This window comes from Ambystoma mexicanum, chromosome 9, assembly GCF_040938575.1.
Source record: "Ambystoma mexicanum isolate Mex_15411 chromosome 9, UKY_AmexF1_1, whole genome shotgun sequence".
Lineage (NCBI taxonomy): Eukaryota > Metazoa > Chordata > Amphibia > Caudata > Ambystomatidae > Ambystoma > Ambystoma mexicanum.
Window position 1 is genome coordinate 710,199,298 of NC_090931.1, and position 16,916 is coordinate 710,216,213.

The window sequence follows — 16,916 nt, forward strand, 5'->3', positions numbered from 1 at the left end:
TGGATTTGGGCATTTATTTCATCTGTTCTTTCACGCTGACATTCATTGGGCCCACGGTAAGGTACAAAATTCGCATTGCATATATTTCTCGACAGTTTATTACTTCCACTACTTATACTATTGTCTTTTGTTTACTCTGTTATAGAATAAGGGGGATAGTTTTCCCTGCACCCTTACCAGCTCCTGACTTCCTACCATTAGAGGTTGGTTTTGATACGTATAGTACTCTATGAATATATTGCATTGTGCTAGTACTTAATCAGGGTGTTTTTCCTAGAGTCCTGGAGTTGCTGGCATCACCTTGTGATCGATCCTCCTGGCGCCTTCTGGGATCCTCCTGGCTTTTCGTGGGTTTCATTCTTTCAAGGAATGCTATAGACTGTCTGGTATTAGGCAGCCAGTCAGTAGCATTGTTGGAAAGAAATCTTTGGCTACACTACGTGGTCAAGTGTTTTTCGTGGATTTCTGACAAATACAGACAGAGTAGCAAGGAAATAGCTTAACTATAGACTGAAGGATCTAGTTCAGAGCGTCTGTTTTGTTTTTTCCAATTGCCATGTCTCACCTTCACTAAGATGATCCGACACTGGGCTAGAAAACAGCCACCTCACAAAGACCTTCAGAGCAAATGCTGCAGTATTGTGTAGGAGTTAATGAAATGTTCTCTGTAATTCTATTTGTCACGATTTCATTCTGTTTGCAGTTATAGCCAAAGGAGTTGCGTTATTTAGTTCATGCTGTTATACAATAGGTCCATATGTGGGACATATCAGACATTTTAACTTGCTTTAGAGTTTCTTCAAAGGGTATAGCTTGTGAAATACGTCCATCCCTGCAATTATTCACCATTTAATGTGCTCTTCTCTAGTTGGATCTATGGAAACCAAGCCAGGTCGAGAACATCCATCCTGGAGCCGAGGTGCACATCAGGGTTCCAGGTTCCTTCCTACAACAGCTGAAAGAAAGCCTTATTCAGCATTCAATCTCATTTGAGTAAGTTCATTCTTCTTAACCTAACCCTTTAAATGGATTGCTTGGAGTGATGAATATGTATGTTTATGTTTCTTGAACAAATATGAAGCATTCTGAGATTTACGCTTATGGGCCATATATAAGAAGGGAATGGAAAGGAGCAGGATGTGGACTAAGACACCCTCTAAGGTCTGCTGCGCGGGAGGCATCTCCTTGAGCCAAACGCAATGAAATGTGGGCTGAAGTCGGGGCACAATGCTTCTTTCCAGGAGGCGCGGCTCGGATGATAGAAGGTATGCTCGAGATGCAGCTATGGAAGGTCGGGTAGGCGACAGAACACTCTGATTGCCAATGTGAATTTGTTTTTGTCCTTGTAGTTAGCTGAAGTTTCTTGGGTCTTTATCATCCACTTGGTCTCACTCTGGAATTTAAAAAACCTAGTCCTGTTAGTTTTGAAGGAAAGCTTCACTCTGGGAAAGTGTTTAACAAGACAGCAGGTTCAAACTGGACCTCCTCCCAATCCATCTTTGTGTTGGCATGTTCCTTTTTTGCTGAGGGCTAAACACCAACCACTACAAGTTTAGGGTCTGACTGTCCAGTTTCATGGGGAGTTGCAGCTGGGGAGAGAACCATGGCCCCAATCGCAGGGTTAGATCCAGTCAACATTCTGGCCTCTAATCATTGGTGGCTACCACAGATTTGATTCCCAGACACCAGTAGCAAGCTGGCCATGTCTGGGCAAGTGAACTAATAGCTCTTACTCTCTGAGATAGCTTAAGCCATTACTGTATTTGGCCGCATCCTTATCTCATCCAGTCACTCATATGAAACATGTCAGTCTGGCTTAGTGTACATTGGATTATATACGAGATTCCAGGCAAGGGCACCCTTGTTTTTGCAAGCTGTGCCCGACCTGAATCCTATTAAAGCTTCTCCGAAACAGGCGAGCTCACGCAGTCTAGCTAGCTGTCTGCGTTGGCCAACACGGGCAGAACAGTGTAGCATGACAGTGAGGTGCTAAGGGTTCCTCATAAATCATAAACACCATTTGATGCTCTGATCAAACCTCACACTAGAGCTCATTAGGGAAAATATCAGATGAAGCAGGTGGGTACGATAATACAATACAAAAATAGAGGGGCTCATACCACAGTGGCTGTATACGCAGTTGACCATTCCCAAATTAGAGCAAGTGGCCATACTCGAATGGCATGGCCTAAAATCTCAAATTGATCAAAAATCAGGGAAAGTACCTGTTAAATGCCATTACTAGTTCTAGCAGGCTGGGTGTGCATTGGTGCAATTTAGGATTCACCCTGTGTGAAGGTGAGCCTCAAAGAGGTATGTACTAAAGCTCCTAGAGCCAAGACAGTAGCAAGGCATTCTTTTTCCAAAGACACTCCGTTGTAATCTCTTTTTACGAGCTAGCAGTTGATGAATGCCACTGGTGCTCTCTGCTCTTCAAGTTGTGAAAACACACCAGTTCAGATGTGTTTGTTTAAATGTCTGGCTACAAGGTTTGTTGGAAGTGTAGTTCTAGTGGTAGAAGGTGCCGGAAGGTATTCAGGTGCTACAAGGCAAAGGAGCAAGCCCTTCTCTTTCATAGTGAACTGGAGCTGCGGAAGGAACCCGGCATCAGCAGCAGAGTTAAATCCATTCACTTATTCTGGTATCTGCCCAAATAGTGAGGGTTTGATACATTCACATTTGCTGATCTCTTTCCAGGCTTTTTCAGGTGCGGTTTAATGGTGGAATATCAGAAACCATTCACAAACTGTTTGTAACTGGTCTTGGAAACGTTAGCTTTCACTGTCAGAGTCAGGAAGTAGCTATGGCTATATGGGACCACATTAATCTTCCTTTCAGTCTGTCTCATAATCAATGTATGTTCTGTTCGACTCAGTACTATACCCCAGAAAGACTGCCTCCAATCAGTGAAGCACGTACAGCCAACTGTGTGAGGAGTTCATCACAGGGAAAACATGGTTCATGTTGTATCTACCCTAATCCTGAGGGGCTCAGAGTCCCTCAGGGAGCACAAATGGTGTTGCAACATCTGATTAGTTCTAATGGTTTTCTTGCACCAGCTCCAAAGATAATGCACACATTTCTCAGACTGTATGAATGAATATAACAAGGTAACAATGCAGTGTGGTAACAGAGCGGGGAATTACATGTTTAAATAAGAGCCTGGTGCAGAAATTAGATTACTTTTGAAGAGGAGAAGGTGGTCAATGAAGGGACGCCCTGATGTCTCGGTTTGTGATTATTAAAGATATGCTGGTGGCAGCACTTGGTGGAAAGTGGATCTGTAAATGGAAGTAAAAAGAGAGGAGTGAGGGATGGTGCCTAAATAACATGTTGCTCATGATGGTCTGAGTACGGTACTTGTATAAAGAGTATATGGAGACTTAAGTTTGCCATTTCAAAAAGCAACGTGCTCATTGTTACAGTTTATAAGCTGGGAGCTTGGGCAAGAGTGTGAATTGCGGGAAGTGCAGTTGTAGCACTGTAATTCCTGCTCCGGTTTCTGGCACGGGACCCACGTCTGGGCATACCCGTCCCATTCGGGGTGACAAAGCAAAAACAAAGAGGTGATGGCTGGAAGGCTTAGAATGAATCTTAACCTCTGGCCTTGCTCTGGGCAACCCTCCAGATTCTACCCTCAATAATGATTCTACATGGGGAAACAATGGAGGAAGTAGCTAAATCTAAGAAAAGGCAAAAAAAAAAGGAACAAAGCCTGAAGTTCGCTCTAATGCAAATGCACCAACAGCAACAGAGTCCCAGTCTATTATACCATTTTTTCTAAAATATCCTTCTTAGAGAAAGCAGGAAGAGTTACTATCAAATGTATTCCTCCAAAAGACACCACAAATGGTAAATTCAGGGGAAATAATTGAACTGAGCAAATGAAATAGAGAAAAGGCAAGGGGACGCCATCCTAGAAAACTCTACTTCCAGTTTGGGATTAGTGTTGAACAGTGAAATGGTCTCACATGAAGAATTTTGGATGGAGACGTCTCTCCTGGGCTAAAACATCTAAGGATCAGAAGAGAGAAAAAACCTTTCTCAAGTCAGTTCATAATATCCAGAATAGTAATGAACAGTTACTATTTACTATTGAACTCATTTTTTTTAAAGATAATGGAGAATTAAACCGTTCTACCGTGCTGTGTTTGGTTACAATGATTCCGGCTTTAAGAACTCTAGTTTCTGGTGATATTAATCTGGTGGAGTTTGTGTCTATGGAAATATCTTTTTTGGTTGTAATTAATTTCAAATCTAAAATTCTTTTTAATTTGATCCTGCGTGTGGCAGGTGTGCTACTATCATTTGGCTTTGTTGGCTATCCAAATAAACAAGGAATAAGTAAGAAATGAGTAGGAGAGGAGAACTTAAAGGAGACCAATTGTGAAGGATAGAATGTGGACGATTGCACTAAGTACGATTTGCTCACTTGCTCATTTAAGGGAGATGGGTTTAGGCAGGTACTTAGGAGGAAAGAAAAAGTGGATGAGAAAAAGAAGAGGGACGATTGGAGCTGGATTCCGGCCTGCCTCTCGTCAAAAACCAGAAAAGTGGTTGATCATCTGAACCTTTAACATTGACAATATAAATGTTTTAAGCTGGAAATCTAAGGGATATAATAGTTTCCTTAGTCCAACCCTCATGAGACCAATATTGTTACCTTCAGGATTTTTTTTTTACAAAAAGAGTGGTTGCGTTCCAAACCTGTGCTGGATGGCTATACTCTATTTCTAAAAGAAGCAATTAGAGGGGAGAAAGGATGCCCCTCCGGAGACCTCTTGATTGGAGTAGATAACTCCTGTCGATTTAAGATGAGGGAATGGTATACTAATTGTGAAGCAATACTCGTGATTAGTTGAAGGAGCAGCCACTCCCTGTTTCTGCTAAACATATATTGTAACCCCATGAGGGTGGGAGAAAGGAGTCTATTTGAGGCACTGGAGCTACTGCTATTGGTGATGAGACATCCTCTGATTGGAATACAATTGCCAGTGATATCAATTGCCATTGTTCAGATAGGTTGAGAGAGGAGAAATCTGGGTTGTTTAATCGACGTCTTAATGTAAACACATGAATCAGTTTGGCATGGACTTCATTAATGGAATTTTGGAAAATGCTTAACATGAATAGTACTATACTATGTGATGACTATTCTAAACCGACATGTAGGAGAGGTGTTTCTAGCTCCATTATTTGCTATTTTCTTTATGACAAAAGGGCTGAATGATTGTGTACAGACCCTCAATGTAAATGAAACATCAAGAAGTGATGATTACTACCGAATCCTAAATATTAGGTTACCTATTACACCTCAAATGATGAGGCCTGAGCTGGTAAATTTAGAGATTAATAAGCAAGGCTCTGGAATTAAAAGGTATTACTGTTCTCGAGAAAGCCAGATGGAAAGACTGGACAGGCTATTAGCTGGGTCAAAGAGGATGGATGAGCAGGTGCAATACATTGATAGCTTTAATGAAAGGTTAGAGTGGATTTTATCATTTACCTTCATACAAAGAAAGCACAACTTCGATATGAATGTTGTGGTAAGGAAAAGAGGTCTGAGAAACAACATTAGTAAAGTTAAGGGTGATGCTGTATGTCTAGATGCTGTAGGGAAAATGAGGCTCCAAATTTCACCAGGACAGAATTTCATCAAAGACTCTGACAGCAAGTGGCGTGAGACTCTCATGTGAGACTCTGATGTGAATCTAGTGTGAGTCAGTACTGTGAATTCATAAAAGCAAAAAGAACATTTGAACCTAGTTTTGCATGGTAGCTATACCATAGCATAGTGCACCACACCATGGTATAGCATGGACTGAGTTGCACTGACTTCTAATAAATACTGACCCCTAACCTACTAATCTCTAATCCCTTGCTAATATTTACAGCTCAGTCCATAGCTCTTTGGTGCAAAATATTGGTGCAGAACATAGGTACAAACCGGCTCATTTTAAGAGATGGCAAGCACAGGCTGTGCAATGTTACTTGGAAAATGCAACAATAAACATGCAGAATTAAAGCTGATTTGTGGCAAATACATGACAAGTTGAAGGGCATAAAATGTGCAAGTTCATGTTGCTCAAAGCAAGCTTATTGTTCAAAACATCAAGTGCAGGAAGCCAGTGTAACTTATTGGCATTCGTTTGCTGCTTTGATTCTCTGTCCAAAGGTGACAGGCTAGACACGTGTTCTCTGGAAGATTCTAAAGGTTTATTGAGAGGAGGTGGTGTCTGATTGACATGTGACATCAGAGTCAGGTGCAGGCAATTCTTACACCTACCATAGGGGAATTTGCAATAAGGGGCAGGTGGAGGAGAGAGCTCTTAAAAAGGGAAGAGCAAAGAGGAAAAAAATGGTCTCTTGGATGATCTGGCTGTCTGTGCTGACTGTGATTGTTTGCTGTGGGCGAGCCGGGGGTGAGTGAAGAGAAGCCTGCTGCAGAGGAGTGTGTGATGGGGGGGAGACCGCCAAACTGGAACCATGCTCACACTGAACCAATGCTTCACTGACTTTGCTGAGTTTGAACGTAAAAACGTAGATAGTATTTTCATGTGTTTTTCTTTACCATCCAAGAAGCAGATCTCAAATATAACTGAAGGCTTTAAGCTGCCAGACCAAATTCTTTGTTTCAAGGTCATTAGAGAACAGTGTTTTAAACAGCAACAACTAAAAGTGTGATTGAAGTTCATTGTGGAAAAAACTTTTATCGCGGTTGAAGAAGTTACCATGAAGAGTGCCCACAGCTCTGTTTAGGCCTGAAGAATAGAATCTGTTATAATTGCAAAAGAGAAACAAGAGTTTGAGATGTGCGCTTCCATTCTTGAATTACATAGTAGGTCATGTTATACTCATTAAATAACACATGTCAGATTTTTTTATTACTCATAAACCCTATTTGCTTATAAAGTACCTGAAAAGAATTAGATCAGCTTTGGTCTATTTATTGTGTGTACTTGTTACTTGTGATATAGACAGGTACAAAACTAAGGAGGCATTTGTACTACTGCTGACGGTAAAAAGCAAGATTCTCCAAAACAAAGTGAAGAGGGGAAAATCATAAAGAGCTGATTCCCCATATTACAGTCTTCATGTGATCTGGTAAGTCTATGCAGAGTTCTACACCAGACCACCAAAGGAATACCACAAATGAAATATCACTAAAGTGGAAAATTGGGTGCGGTTTTTAGCTTGCTGCTCATGATCCCAATATAAGAATAACATCAGGTAGCCCTGTGGCTTTGGGTCTGCTCAAACAACCCATGTTATTGAACAGATTATGAAATTAAAGCCACAGTATACACATTGTTTAAAATGTTACAAGGTGAATATGAATTTAGCAGATGGAGTGAAAATGCTTACAATTTTATATTCAAATAAGACAAATAATTTTGGGATTTTATTAACACAATTGACACACCATATAAAGACAGACAGGTGAATGCCATCTCCGAATCTAGGTGGAAGCATTTTTTAGGTACACATTTGAAAGGGAGCAGCCTACTAAACCTGATTCCGTATATGAGGAGTTGCCATGTTGGAGAGAACCTTTAAGATGGAGGATATTGAAATAAAAATCCTAAAAAGTAAGAACTCGAGAGCTATTGACCCTGATGGTTTATATAATTATATGATGTAGGGTAATTCAAGATTATGGAGGGAACTTTTATTCTCTATGTGTTCCCATATACAAGTTGAAAGTAGACTGCCTGCATTGTGGTATACAATTTACATAGTACCAATATTTAAGAAAGGTGATTGTAGAGTTCCGGAAAACTATTGGCCCATAGCTCTCCTTGATTCATTTAGTAAGATTGTTGCCTCCTTGCTGTTGGCTGACATAGAGGAATGGGCAGCCAATCATAGGATTATTTTGAAATTCCAAGCAGGTTTTTATATGGGGTTGGATACCACACTCAAATGGCTTCATTTTAAGAGTGTTGAGGGACCAGGCATGTGGCTCAAATTTGCCACCAATTTACTCAGCTTTGTTAGATTTTCATGCAGCATTTGATGGTGTAAATCATGGGAGATTATGAAATAAACTATAGTACTGGGGCATACCAGAGTGCTTTTTAAAAATAATCATACAACTTTTTTCAAACACCTCCTTTCAAATAAAAATAAATGAGAAAGGTAGCATTACAAAAGTGATAAGCATCCATGTTGGCCTTCGACAAGGATGTGTGCCGGGTCTATGTCTGTTTAATTTGTATGTTTGTGATATGGTTAAGATATTTGAAAAACAGAGAACATTTCCTCCAAACATAGGTGACGAACATGTCAGGTTATTGGCATTTACGAACGGTACAGTCCTATTTGATTTAACAACAATTGGGCTACAGCGGGAAAATTAACAGAAACTGAAATATAAACTTATTTAAGTGATAATCATTTAAAAAACAACACGTCTAAGAGGGCAGTAATTATATTTATTAACAACAGAAGAACTGTGAAACATGAGTATGAGAGTCGTAAACTTGTGGTATGCAAGAAGGTTACCTATTTGACATATCAGATATATAGTTTTCCAAAATTGAATGAGGAAAGGTTACGTTTAAGATCAAAGCTTTGCCCACTTATAGCGCAAATGAAGTAAATGAAATACAAATACTGCGAATTGACTCTGTTGCCGCTTTTAAAGTTTAAATTAACAAGGGGGGTCCTGGGAGTCCCTCTGCCAGACATTAGTCCTGGTTATGAGAGACTTACTCAGAGTCTTTAGCTCACTATCTTTCACAGAGAAGAAATATCCCAAACATATCAGGCTTTGTCCTGCCCTGGGGCAGTCCAGCACCGAAATTCTAGGCAGTTCTCCTCTGAACAAGGGTACCAACAGCAACCCCAGACACGTGTTTCGGTCTGGTTGGACCTCATCAGTAGGGTGGAGCTGTGCCTCTCTAAGAATAGTGAGCAAGGGGTCCACGTCTGGATTCCCCTAGTAACTGAGACCAAAAGTTACTTAAATATGCAAATTAACAAGGGGGTCCTGGGAGTCCCTCTGCCATACATTAGTCCTGGTTATGAGAGACTTACCCAGAGTCTTGAATCTGGAGAAGCAAAATGCAGAGATGGTAACAGGCTAGGATGTTGTGTGCATCAGATTTAACAGCATATTTCCAAATTCAGGCCCATCTCGAATCCAATAATCTCCTTGGTCTGCGACAAGCAGGCTTTAGACCCAAACATGGTACTGAGTCAGCCTTGAAAGATTTAAAAAAACAGATGGATGATCTAAGGGATAAAGGTAAGCTGGTGCTCCTTCTTCTTTTAGACCTATCAGCTGCATTTGCTTTAGTCAATCATAACATACTCTGTAATCACCTCACAACAGCTGCCTATTTCTCCTCCAAAGCCACTGCATGGATACAATCTATCTTGGACAATAGAACCATGAGAGTATTCGCACCAACTGCATCAGCAGAGCCGGCATCGGTCACCTGCGGAGTACATCAGGGATCTTGTGTCTCCGACGCTTTACAATATTTTCACCAATCCCCTATTCGAAGATCTTGACAGTCTGAGTGTCACCTACACTAACTACGCAGATGACACCCAGATTCTCATCCCCATCACAGGTGACTATGATACTGACTCGACTCCGCTCAATAAAATCTACCTCACTATTCAAGCGTGGATGGCCACTCACTGTCTCTGTCTGAACAATGAAAGGACAGGGCTGCTTCTCACCGGCTCCCAGGCTAGACTGAGTAAACTTGGTAACCAATTAAAATCTTTAAAAATAGACGGCATCAACATAAAAGTGTCCAAGGAGGTCAAAACTGTGAATTTATCTTGACTCGGCCTTGACCTTGACTAGACAAGTCAATGCTACTGCTTCTGCCACGGCATACACGTGCAAATTAATCAATGTGTGCAGACCATTTCTGTCGACAGTAAGCTGCGTTACACTGGCAAGAGCAATCATCCGATCTAAATTACATTATTGTAACGCTTTGTATCTAGGGACTAGTAAGCATAATGTAAACAAATTACAAATAATGCAAAATAACGCAATAAGAACCACGCTCAACATCCCTAGAACCCAGCATATATCAGCAGCTAGACGCAACGCCCAATGGCTTTCAGTTAAAGACAGAATTACTTTCAAAGCCTGAAATCTCACTCACAAATGCCTCGCTAACTCTGCTCCTAAATACCCGGCATGCACATTCTCCAGAAACACATCAGACTGACCGACAAGATCCCCATACCTACACTGCCTCAAAGTTCCCAGATTTAAGTTACAGAAAGCAGCAGGTAGCAGCTTCCTTGTTCTTGCAGCTAAACTATGGAACTCCCTGCCTGCCGACCTTAGGTTTGAACCTTCCTTCTACCGCTTCAGGGAAAACCTAAAAACATGTCTCTTTTAGCAAGAAGCATAACTATTGCACCCACCTGTCAATTCTGTACATATCCGTAATGCACTTGTAAATAATTGCCTATTTATGTTTTTCTCTGTTCTTGTAACTGTAATGCACCCAGATACCTGTTGGTTCGGTGTGCTATATAAATGCACTATATAAATAAATAAGCAAACAAAGAATAGAGTGCGAGGCAGCTTCCCTTGAGATTTGATATTAAGGGCAGTGGCATGATGGAACTACGTGTTTTCCTAAAAACAATGCATCTGTGACTAGCGGGAAAGAGTAGAAATATTGAAGAACTTAGCTTAATGTGCGCTGAAAAGATAGACAGTTTCAGGAAGGGCAGAGAGATGCACAGTTTTAAATCAGAACTTGCAGAAGGACAAGAGAAGAGCTATGTCCCAAATAGGTGAGGAGTTGCTTATTTGTTTAGCAGTTTTAGGAGAAGGAGAATGAGGGATGGAATGGAAATTGGCTGACGATGAAGGCCACAGAGAAGTACTGAAAGTACTGCATGGGGTAAGCCTGGATTATTTATCTCATGAAGGACCTCTTATGAACTTCATACAGTAAATGCCAGATGTAATCCGAAAGTTAGGGTTCAGCAGAATGGGGCAAGTGTCTGTTCAAAAAGAATTTCAGGGCCATATTAAATAAAAGACTACCTGTTGCGTCAGATTTGTATGTTACATAAAAGTGTGAGTTTATGTTACCCATTTGTTGTCCCCTTTTCCTTTTCCTTTTTGTCCTCACAGGATTCTCATAACTAATGTAGGGGAGCTTATAAATTACAGCAGTGACAAGCACCAGAGGAAAATTAAATCACTGACAGACTATAATTACACTAAGTACCACCGAATGGATGAGGTAAGTTATTAGCTGTGCAATTGGCAAAACAGTCATTTCAAATAAACTATGATTGGAAAACTGATTTAAGTTAACTAGGCATGTTGAAGCTAATCACCTAATTTAGACAAATCTGAATCCTGTTATTCATAGGTTCAATGTTGATCTCTATATTTGCCTTTGTTTTGGCAACTGTTGGGATATTGTGAATGCCCAAAACAAGTAGTGAGGGGTTGCAGGAGAATATGGCCAGGCCCATATTGATTCTCAATGACCAGGAAAGTCTGGTAAGAGCACTAGGCCAATTACGTAAACGAAATAATTGGTTTTCAGTTTCTGAATTGTTGGGATAAATATCTGAAATCAGGACGATTGAAAACCAATCAGTATGTTCTTGCAAAATTACATTTTGCTATAGATATCAGAATAGTGAATAGTGTGCCCCATGTTGTTACTAGAAAAGCCTTTAAAATTGTAAAATGTACAATATAAACACCATTTCACATCCTTCTATATGCCCCTTTGCCCTCTAACCATGATCGAATGCAATATCCTCCAAAATGACTATATAAACCAAATAGTGAACGGCAAGCCCTTATTTTTAGGATTTTTCGGGAATGTTCTGTGAACACCTCTTAGTTCTCCACTATTGTTGAACAGCTCTCAGTTTTGATCACATTAGCTCATCTTCAGCCCAACTGTCTCTCTGATTTGATTACCCGCTATTGTTTGATGCATTCCCTTAATGTATTTCTTGGTGACTGGAACATTCATTGGAGTTCCCCATAGGCCTTAGCTGTTCTTATTGTCTTCCTATTGGTGCTGTTTCCAAATAAGAAGTTGTGCATTATTACAAAAGGTTGGGTTACTATCTCTGTGGATGGCTTTTACTGCTCTGTGACTGTTTTTGTGGCTGCCAGTCCTTTCTTTGGAGGGATATTAGTATCGAGGCAATCTGTATCTATGAAATTTAGAATGTTCTTTTGGAAGGCGTCCAATTGCAGAGGTTTGTTGGGAAATCCATTGACATTTTGTAAGTATCTGGGTGTTTTCCTCACTAGTCGCAGTATCAGTGCATGACATTATTTTGCACCCAGGCAGTGTTATTTATGCGTCTTGGTGAGCAGGTAAGAGATCTCAGGTGTTGCACCCCTTCGAAGCAAATCCATTAGATGCTTTCTAATTTGGGGTAAGAGTGGTTTGACAATCATTGTATGTGTTAATTGGGTCGTTATTTATTTTAAGGGATCTCCTTTCTCAGCAGGTATGATGATTGCATTATATATGTTTTTGGGGTAAACTTGTTTCGATTAGTGTTAAGTCTGTTTTTCAAGTATGTCATGAATACCAATGTACAAAAGCATATACAAATGAGCACATCTTTATTTCTCCTTTACTTAGCAAAGTAAAATATTGCTGCCATAAATCGTGTTTACTGTGTAGATCTCAGAATTGCCATACTTATAAAAGAAACTATGGTCTGGCTGTGATAGAACTGTCGGATTTCTTGAACCTTAAGGCTTACACATCCACCTACATTCTAGTTTATGGAAGGCAGAATCATTTTAACATCACTCAGTGTTTCTGTGACTCCTTCTCCTCAATACACTGCACTAAAGCATTCATAATCATTAACTTTTTGTGAAGGTCTTACACCAGTAATACTTAGGCTCAATGCAGCTGTCTCCATTACTCTCCTCAGAGTGTACAGTCTTGGCATCCAAAGTAAGGTTTTGGAATAGACATCTTCTGTGTGCTATGTGCCTAGCAAATAGGAATCAGACATTGCAGAGAAAGTACAGGGGCATGGCATCCTCACATTAATCCCAGGACTTGCATGAACAAGTATTCCAAACTATGTGACTTAAGATCAAGTTAATCTGTTCCGCAGTTCCCTGGTGTATCGGTCTTCATATCAGTTTGTTGCCCCATTGGATGGCATCGTGTAGGTTGGGCGTTACAAAAAAAGAGCATCTCTAAAAGCCCAATGGGGCAGTGACATTTTCTCGGGGACTGGTGCCACAGCATCATTGGGGGTCACTTGAATCACTATCAGAATGATAATGACAAATGTCCTGATATAATCAGTCTCTTCCATTGTGTGCAGAAGCTGGGGGCCGGGTTCATCAATGTGGTGACTTACATCCCTATGAGGGTGACAATGGCAATAGTCCTGACATGATCAGTTAATTCCACAGTTCACAATAGCTGCGGAGCGACATCGTGGTAACCTACGCCACTATGATGATGCCTATAACAAAAGTCAAGGTATGATCAGTCCCTTCCAATGTCTTTCCAGCTTGTGCTAAAATGTTATATCAAACTGGTAATTCCTTATCTGTTGGCTGATCATCCTACATACATGTGAAAGAGTCACTAGAAGCCAATCGTTTGAAATGAGCTATTTGGTTTTTGATCTTCAGTTTGAGAACTTAAATGCGAAACACCCACGTTTAACAATGTCATCTTCTGAGTGGGTGTTTAAAATTACTGACATTCTATATAACTTATATTACAGCTGCTTTAAGGTTGGCAAAGATGGTTTGAAAACATGTCTTGCTTATTTTTATTTTGTTATTTTTTTGTTTAAATATCAATTGCCTCTGCTGCCTTCCTGACATTGCCATCCTAATCACTCCTTTTCTTCCTAACATGATAAGGATTCTCCCCACGCAACCACCTGTTGCGCGTCTGCTGCCTTGCCTATCCATAGGTCATGTGTCCTTGAACCCCTATAGTTACTGATCAGGCTTTTTTTTGTCTTGGGAGGATAGCTCAGGGACAACGTGTTCGCCTTGGAAACAAGACTTCACAGACGCACCAGAGGTTCGATCCGAGGGTTTGCGGTTAGAAACCTCTGGGTATTAAGCGCATTATAAATAACCTGTCATATTTCATTACTCAGAATGACCACACCTGTTACCCCAACAACAACAAACAGTCACATGCTTCCTGCTTTTTTTTTCTTTTCAAACTTTATTATTTTTAATCTCCTGTTTTCTGACTGAAAACCTTCCAACTTGCTTTGGAATTTAGCACCATATACAGAGCTGTGAATGAGTCGCCATAGCACACTCTTGAGTCCCCATAGTAGATGCCATCAAAAACGTTGCATATTGCTTACTTCCATCATCTCATTGCTCTCCATTCCTTATGAATGCACGCCCAAAGTCAAGCCTTTGCTGTTTGCATTCCCCGGTTCCATTCACGGTGCTTAGACGGTTTATAAAACAAAATATCAGAAACTTAACTTTGGTCTGAGCAGGCTAACTATTGACTCCAGGAACCAGGTTGTTTATTGATAAAGATTACAATCTAGGTCAAATGCAGGTTTCTCTTATCACTGCCATTCCGAGATGTTCTCTAAGCTTCTAGCAATATTGAAGGCTAGGTGGGTCACATGACTGATAAGATGTTAACATTCCTCTTTCAGATTTATGACTGGATGGACCAGATAGTGGAGAAGTACAGCGATGTTGTGACACTGCATTCACTGGGAGCAACATACGAGTCACGGGCCATACTCTATCTCAAGGTTTGTGGATTAAATGGACAATTCATGCCTAATTTTGGGACGTGGCTTGATCAGTGAGTGTTTTGCATCGGAAGCAAATTGTGAATTAAGTCACTTATTGACTGATGTTCTTCAAAGAACTACAAGCTTCAACACGCTTCCTGCCAGCAAGCATTGGCTCTGCTTGAGAGGAGTAAGGGTACATGTAGGGCTCCAGATAAGTGGGGTGCCTCACTGTTCTACTGCCTAAAATCGGGCCAATGTTCCCAATAAAGGAATTTAGGGAGTAACAGATATGCACGTGCCTGACCCTTTATGCCACCTGCGCTGCTCCGGGTATGTGTTGAGGGCAGTGGCATGAGCAGCTCCTGCCAGAAAGACGACCTCTGCTGTAGGTCTAATGTCAAACCAGTCCATCTGATAAAGAAAAATGCTTTTTTCTTAAAGGAATCGTTAGCTACAAACAATGTATGGATTATCAGCAAAATGCCTATTTTTTTAATTTGAAATATATGTTTACTTGTCTAAAATTTTCCAGACTGGAAAGAACTCTATATTGTCACTCCTTAAAGAATACCTTTAATGCCAAGTTTGTAAAAAGGGAGTAATATGCTTATCTGTAGCCCTGGTTGCATTGGGTACATTGCTTAATGAATGATCATCCTTTGCATTGGGTGCCAATTATTGCCTGACAATGTTGAGCAAAGTGAGCACCAGCTGTCTTGAAACAGTGCTTAGACAGACATCTCGTTTGTCAAAGTTACAGTGAGAAGCCACCAGAAAGAGTGCCCGTTCGGAGGGTTGCAGAGGGTTGTCTCTGCACGCGGAGCAGTGTATGCATAGACACTCAGAGATTGCACCGAGCATGCCAGACAAGTATTTAATTGCTGTGCCTGTCTATGTTCTGCATTCCTAATGGGCAGAGTACTCTACACCAACATACTGGCTATTATAACCGTTGCCATCTCTATTTTAGATATTCGGGACTTTATAATAGGGAATTCATTAAGGATTCTAATATATGTTGATACATTAGTCAATGCCACTGCTCTTATGTTCCAGACTCCTTTCAAGGTCGCCATTTCAATTTTTTCTATTTTTTAGCCTTATGAAATGTTCCTTTATTGTAAGGGAGAAGAGTTTTACAAATAGTTTTTCTTAGACCAAGTTGCTGATAACCTCACATAGTTTGGCTGGAAGGTTTTGCTCACCATCACCGTTCAGTCACCTTGAAAAGTGAGACCATGGGATGCATAGTTTCAGGCAGTCCTTATCAATCTTTTTTTTAATCATTTTGTTGCTCTGTGGGTCATGGATGTTTGATGTTGAAAAAATGCATTTGATCAAGAATGTACTCCAAAATGGAAAGAATGTGTAATTTGCATCAAACATATCAATGGCATCTGCAAACGATTGGGACTCGATGAGCCAAAAGTGGCATTAGCTAACGCACGTGGATGCACTCAATATGGCCATTAACATGAGCGAGTTCATAATTACCTTAAGTTGCAATAGCCCAAAGCTAGTGGTTTGCTGGCCGAATTGTGCACTGTGCATGCACACTGCAGTATGTGCACATTTATAGAGTGATTCAAATACTAGCAAAAGGTGAATGTTCACAGCAGCTGGTCACTGAATTGAATCTATTTGTAATGCAAAAAGGGAGGGTCTTAGAAGTGGCAGTGATGAGGCCAATTCAAAATAGTGAAACAGCATCAAAGGAGTCGGTCACACAGGGGCTTTACCTAGTCACACATGATACAATTGGCTAGCATATTGCTTGGCCGACAATCTCCTTATCTAGATTAGCTGTAATAAAGTTAGTGAAAAAGTGAGCAAATGCCACACGTACAGTCAGGATAAAATATATATTAAGTACGTTTGTCTCACACATGTTGTGTAGGGTGGAACACCAAGGTTAATGGAGGAGAACGTTTTTAACATTTTGATATATGCCATCTTGCACATGTGTACGATGTGGCAAGTGAAAGTTGTCATGTGCCTGTGCACAAGATGCCATATTTCTATGTGCAGTTTACACTGTGTACCAGTGGAAGTGGTGTTACATGACCATTGACCCTCAGAAAGAGAGTAATGCTGCATGGTATTTGGCACTGGTCACTAAGAGATGTCAATACAATGTACTTAAACTTCAGATTGTTAATATAACAAATAGTTACTAATAC

At 40.6% G+C, this 16,916-nt stretch overlaps 1 protein-coding gene across 1 annotated transcript in view; it reads left to right on the forward strand.

Annotated features, from left to right (window-relative positions):
• LOC138487396 (carboxypeptidase O-like) overlaps positions 1-16,916 on the forward strand; it is a 309,025-nt gene that overhangs the window by 164,280 nt on the left and 127,829 nt on the right. The window contains exons 5-7 of the mRNA XM_069613965.1: positions 869-993; positions 11,126-11,237; positions 14,650-14,751. Of these exons, the coding sequence (XP_069470066.1) occupies positions 869-993; positions 11,126-11,237; positions 14,650-14,751 (339 nt within the window). The remainder of the gene's footprint in view (positions 1-868; positions 994-11,125; positions 11,238-14,649; positions 14,752-16,916) is intronic.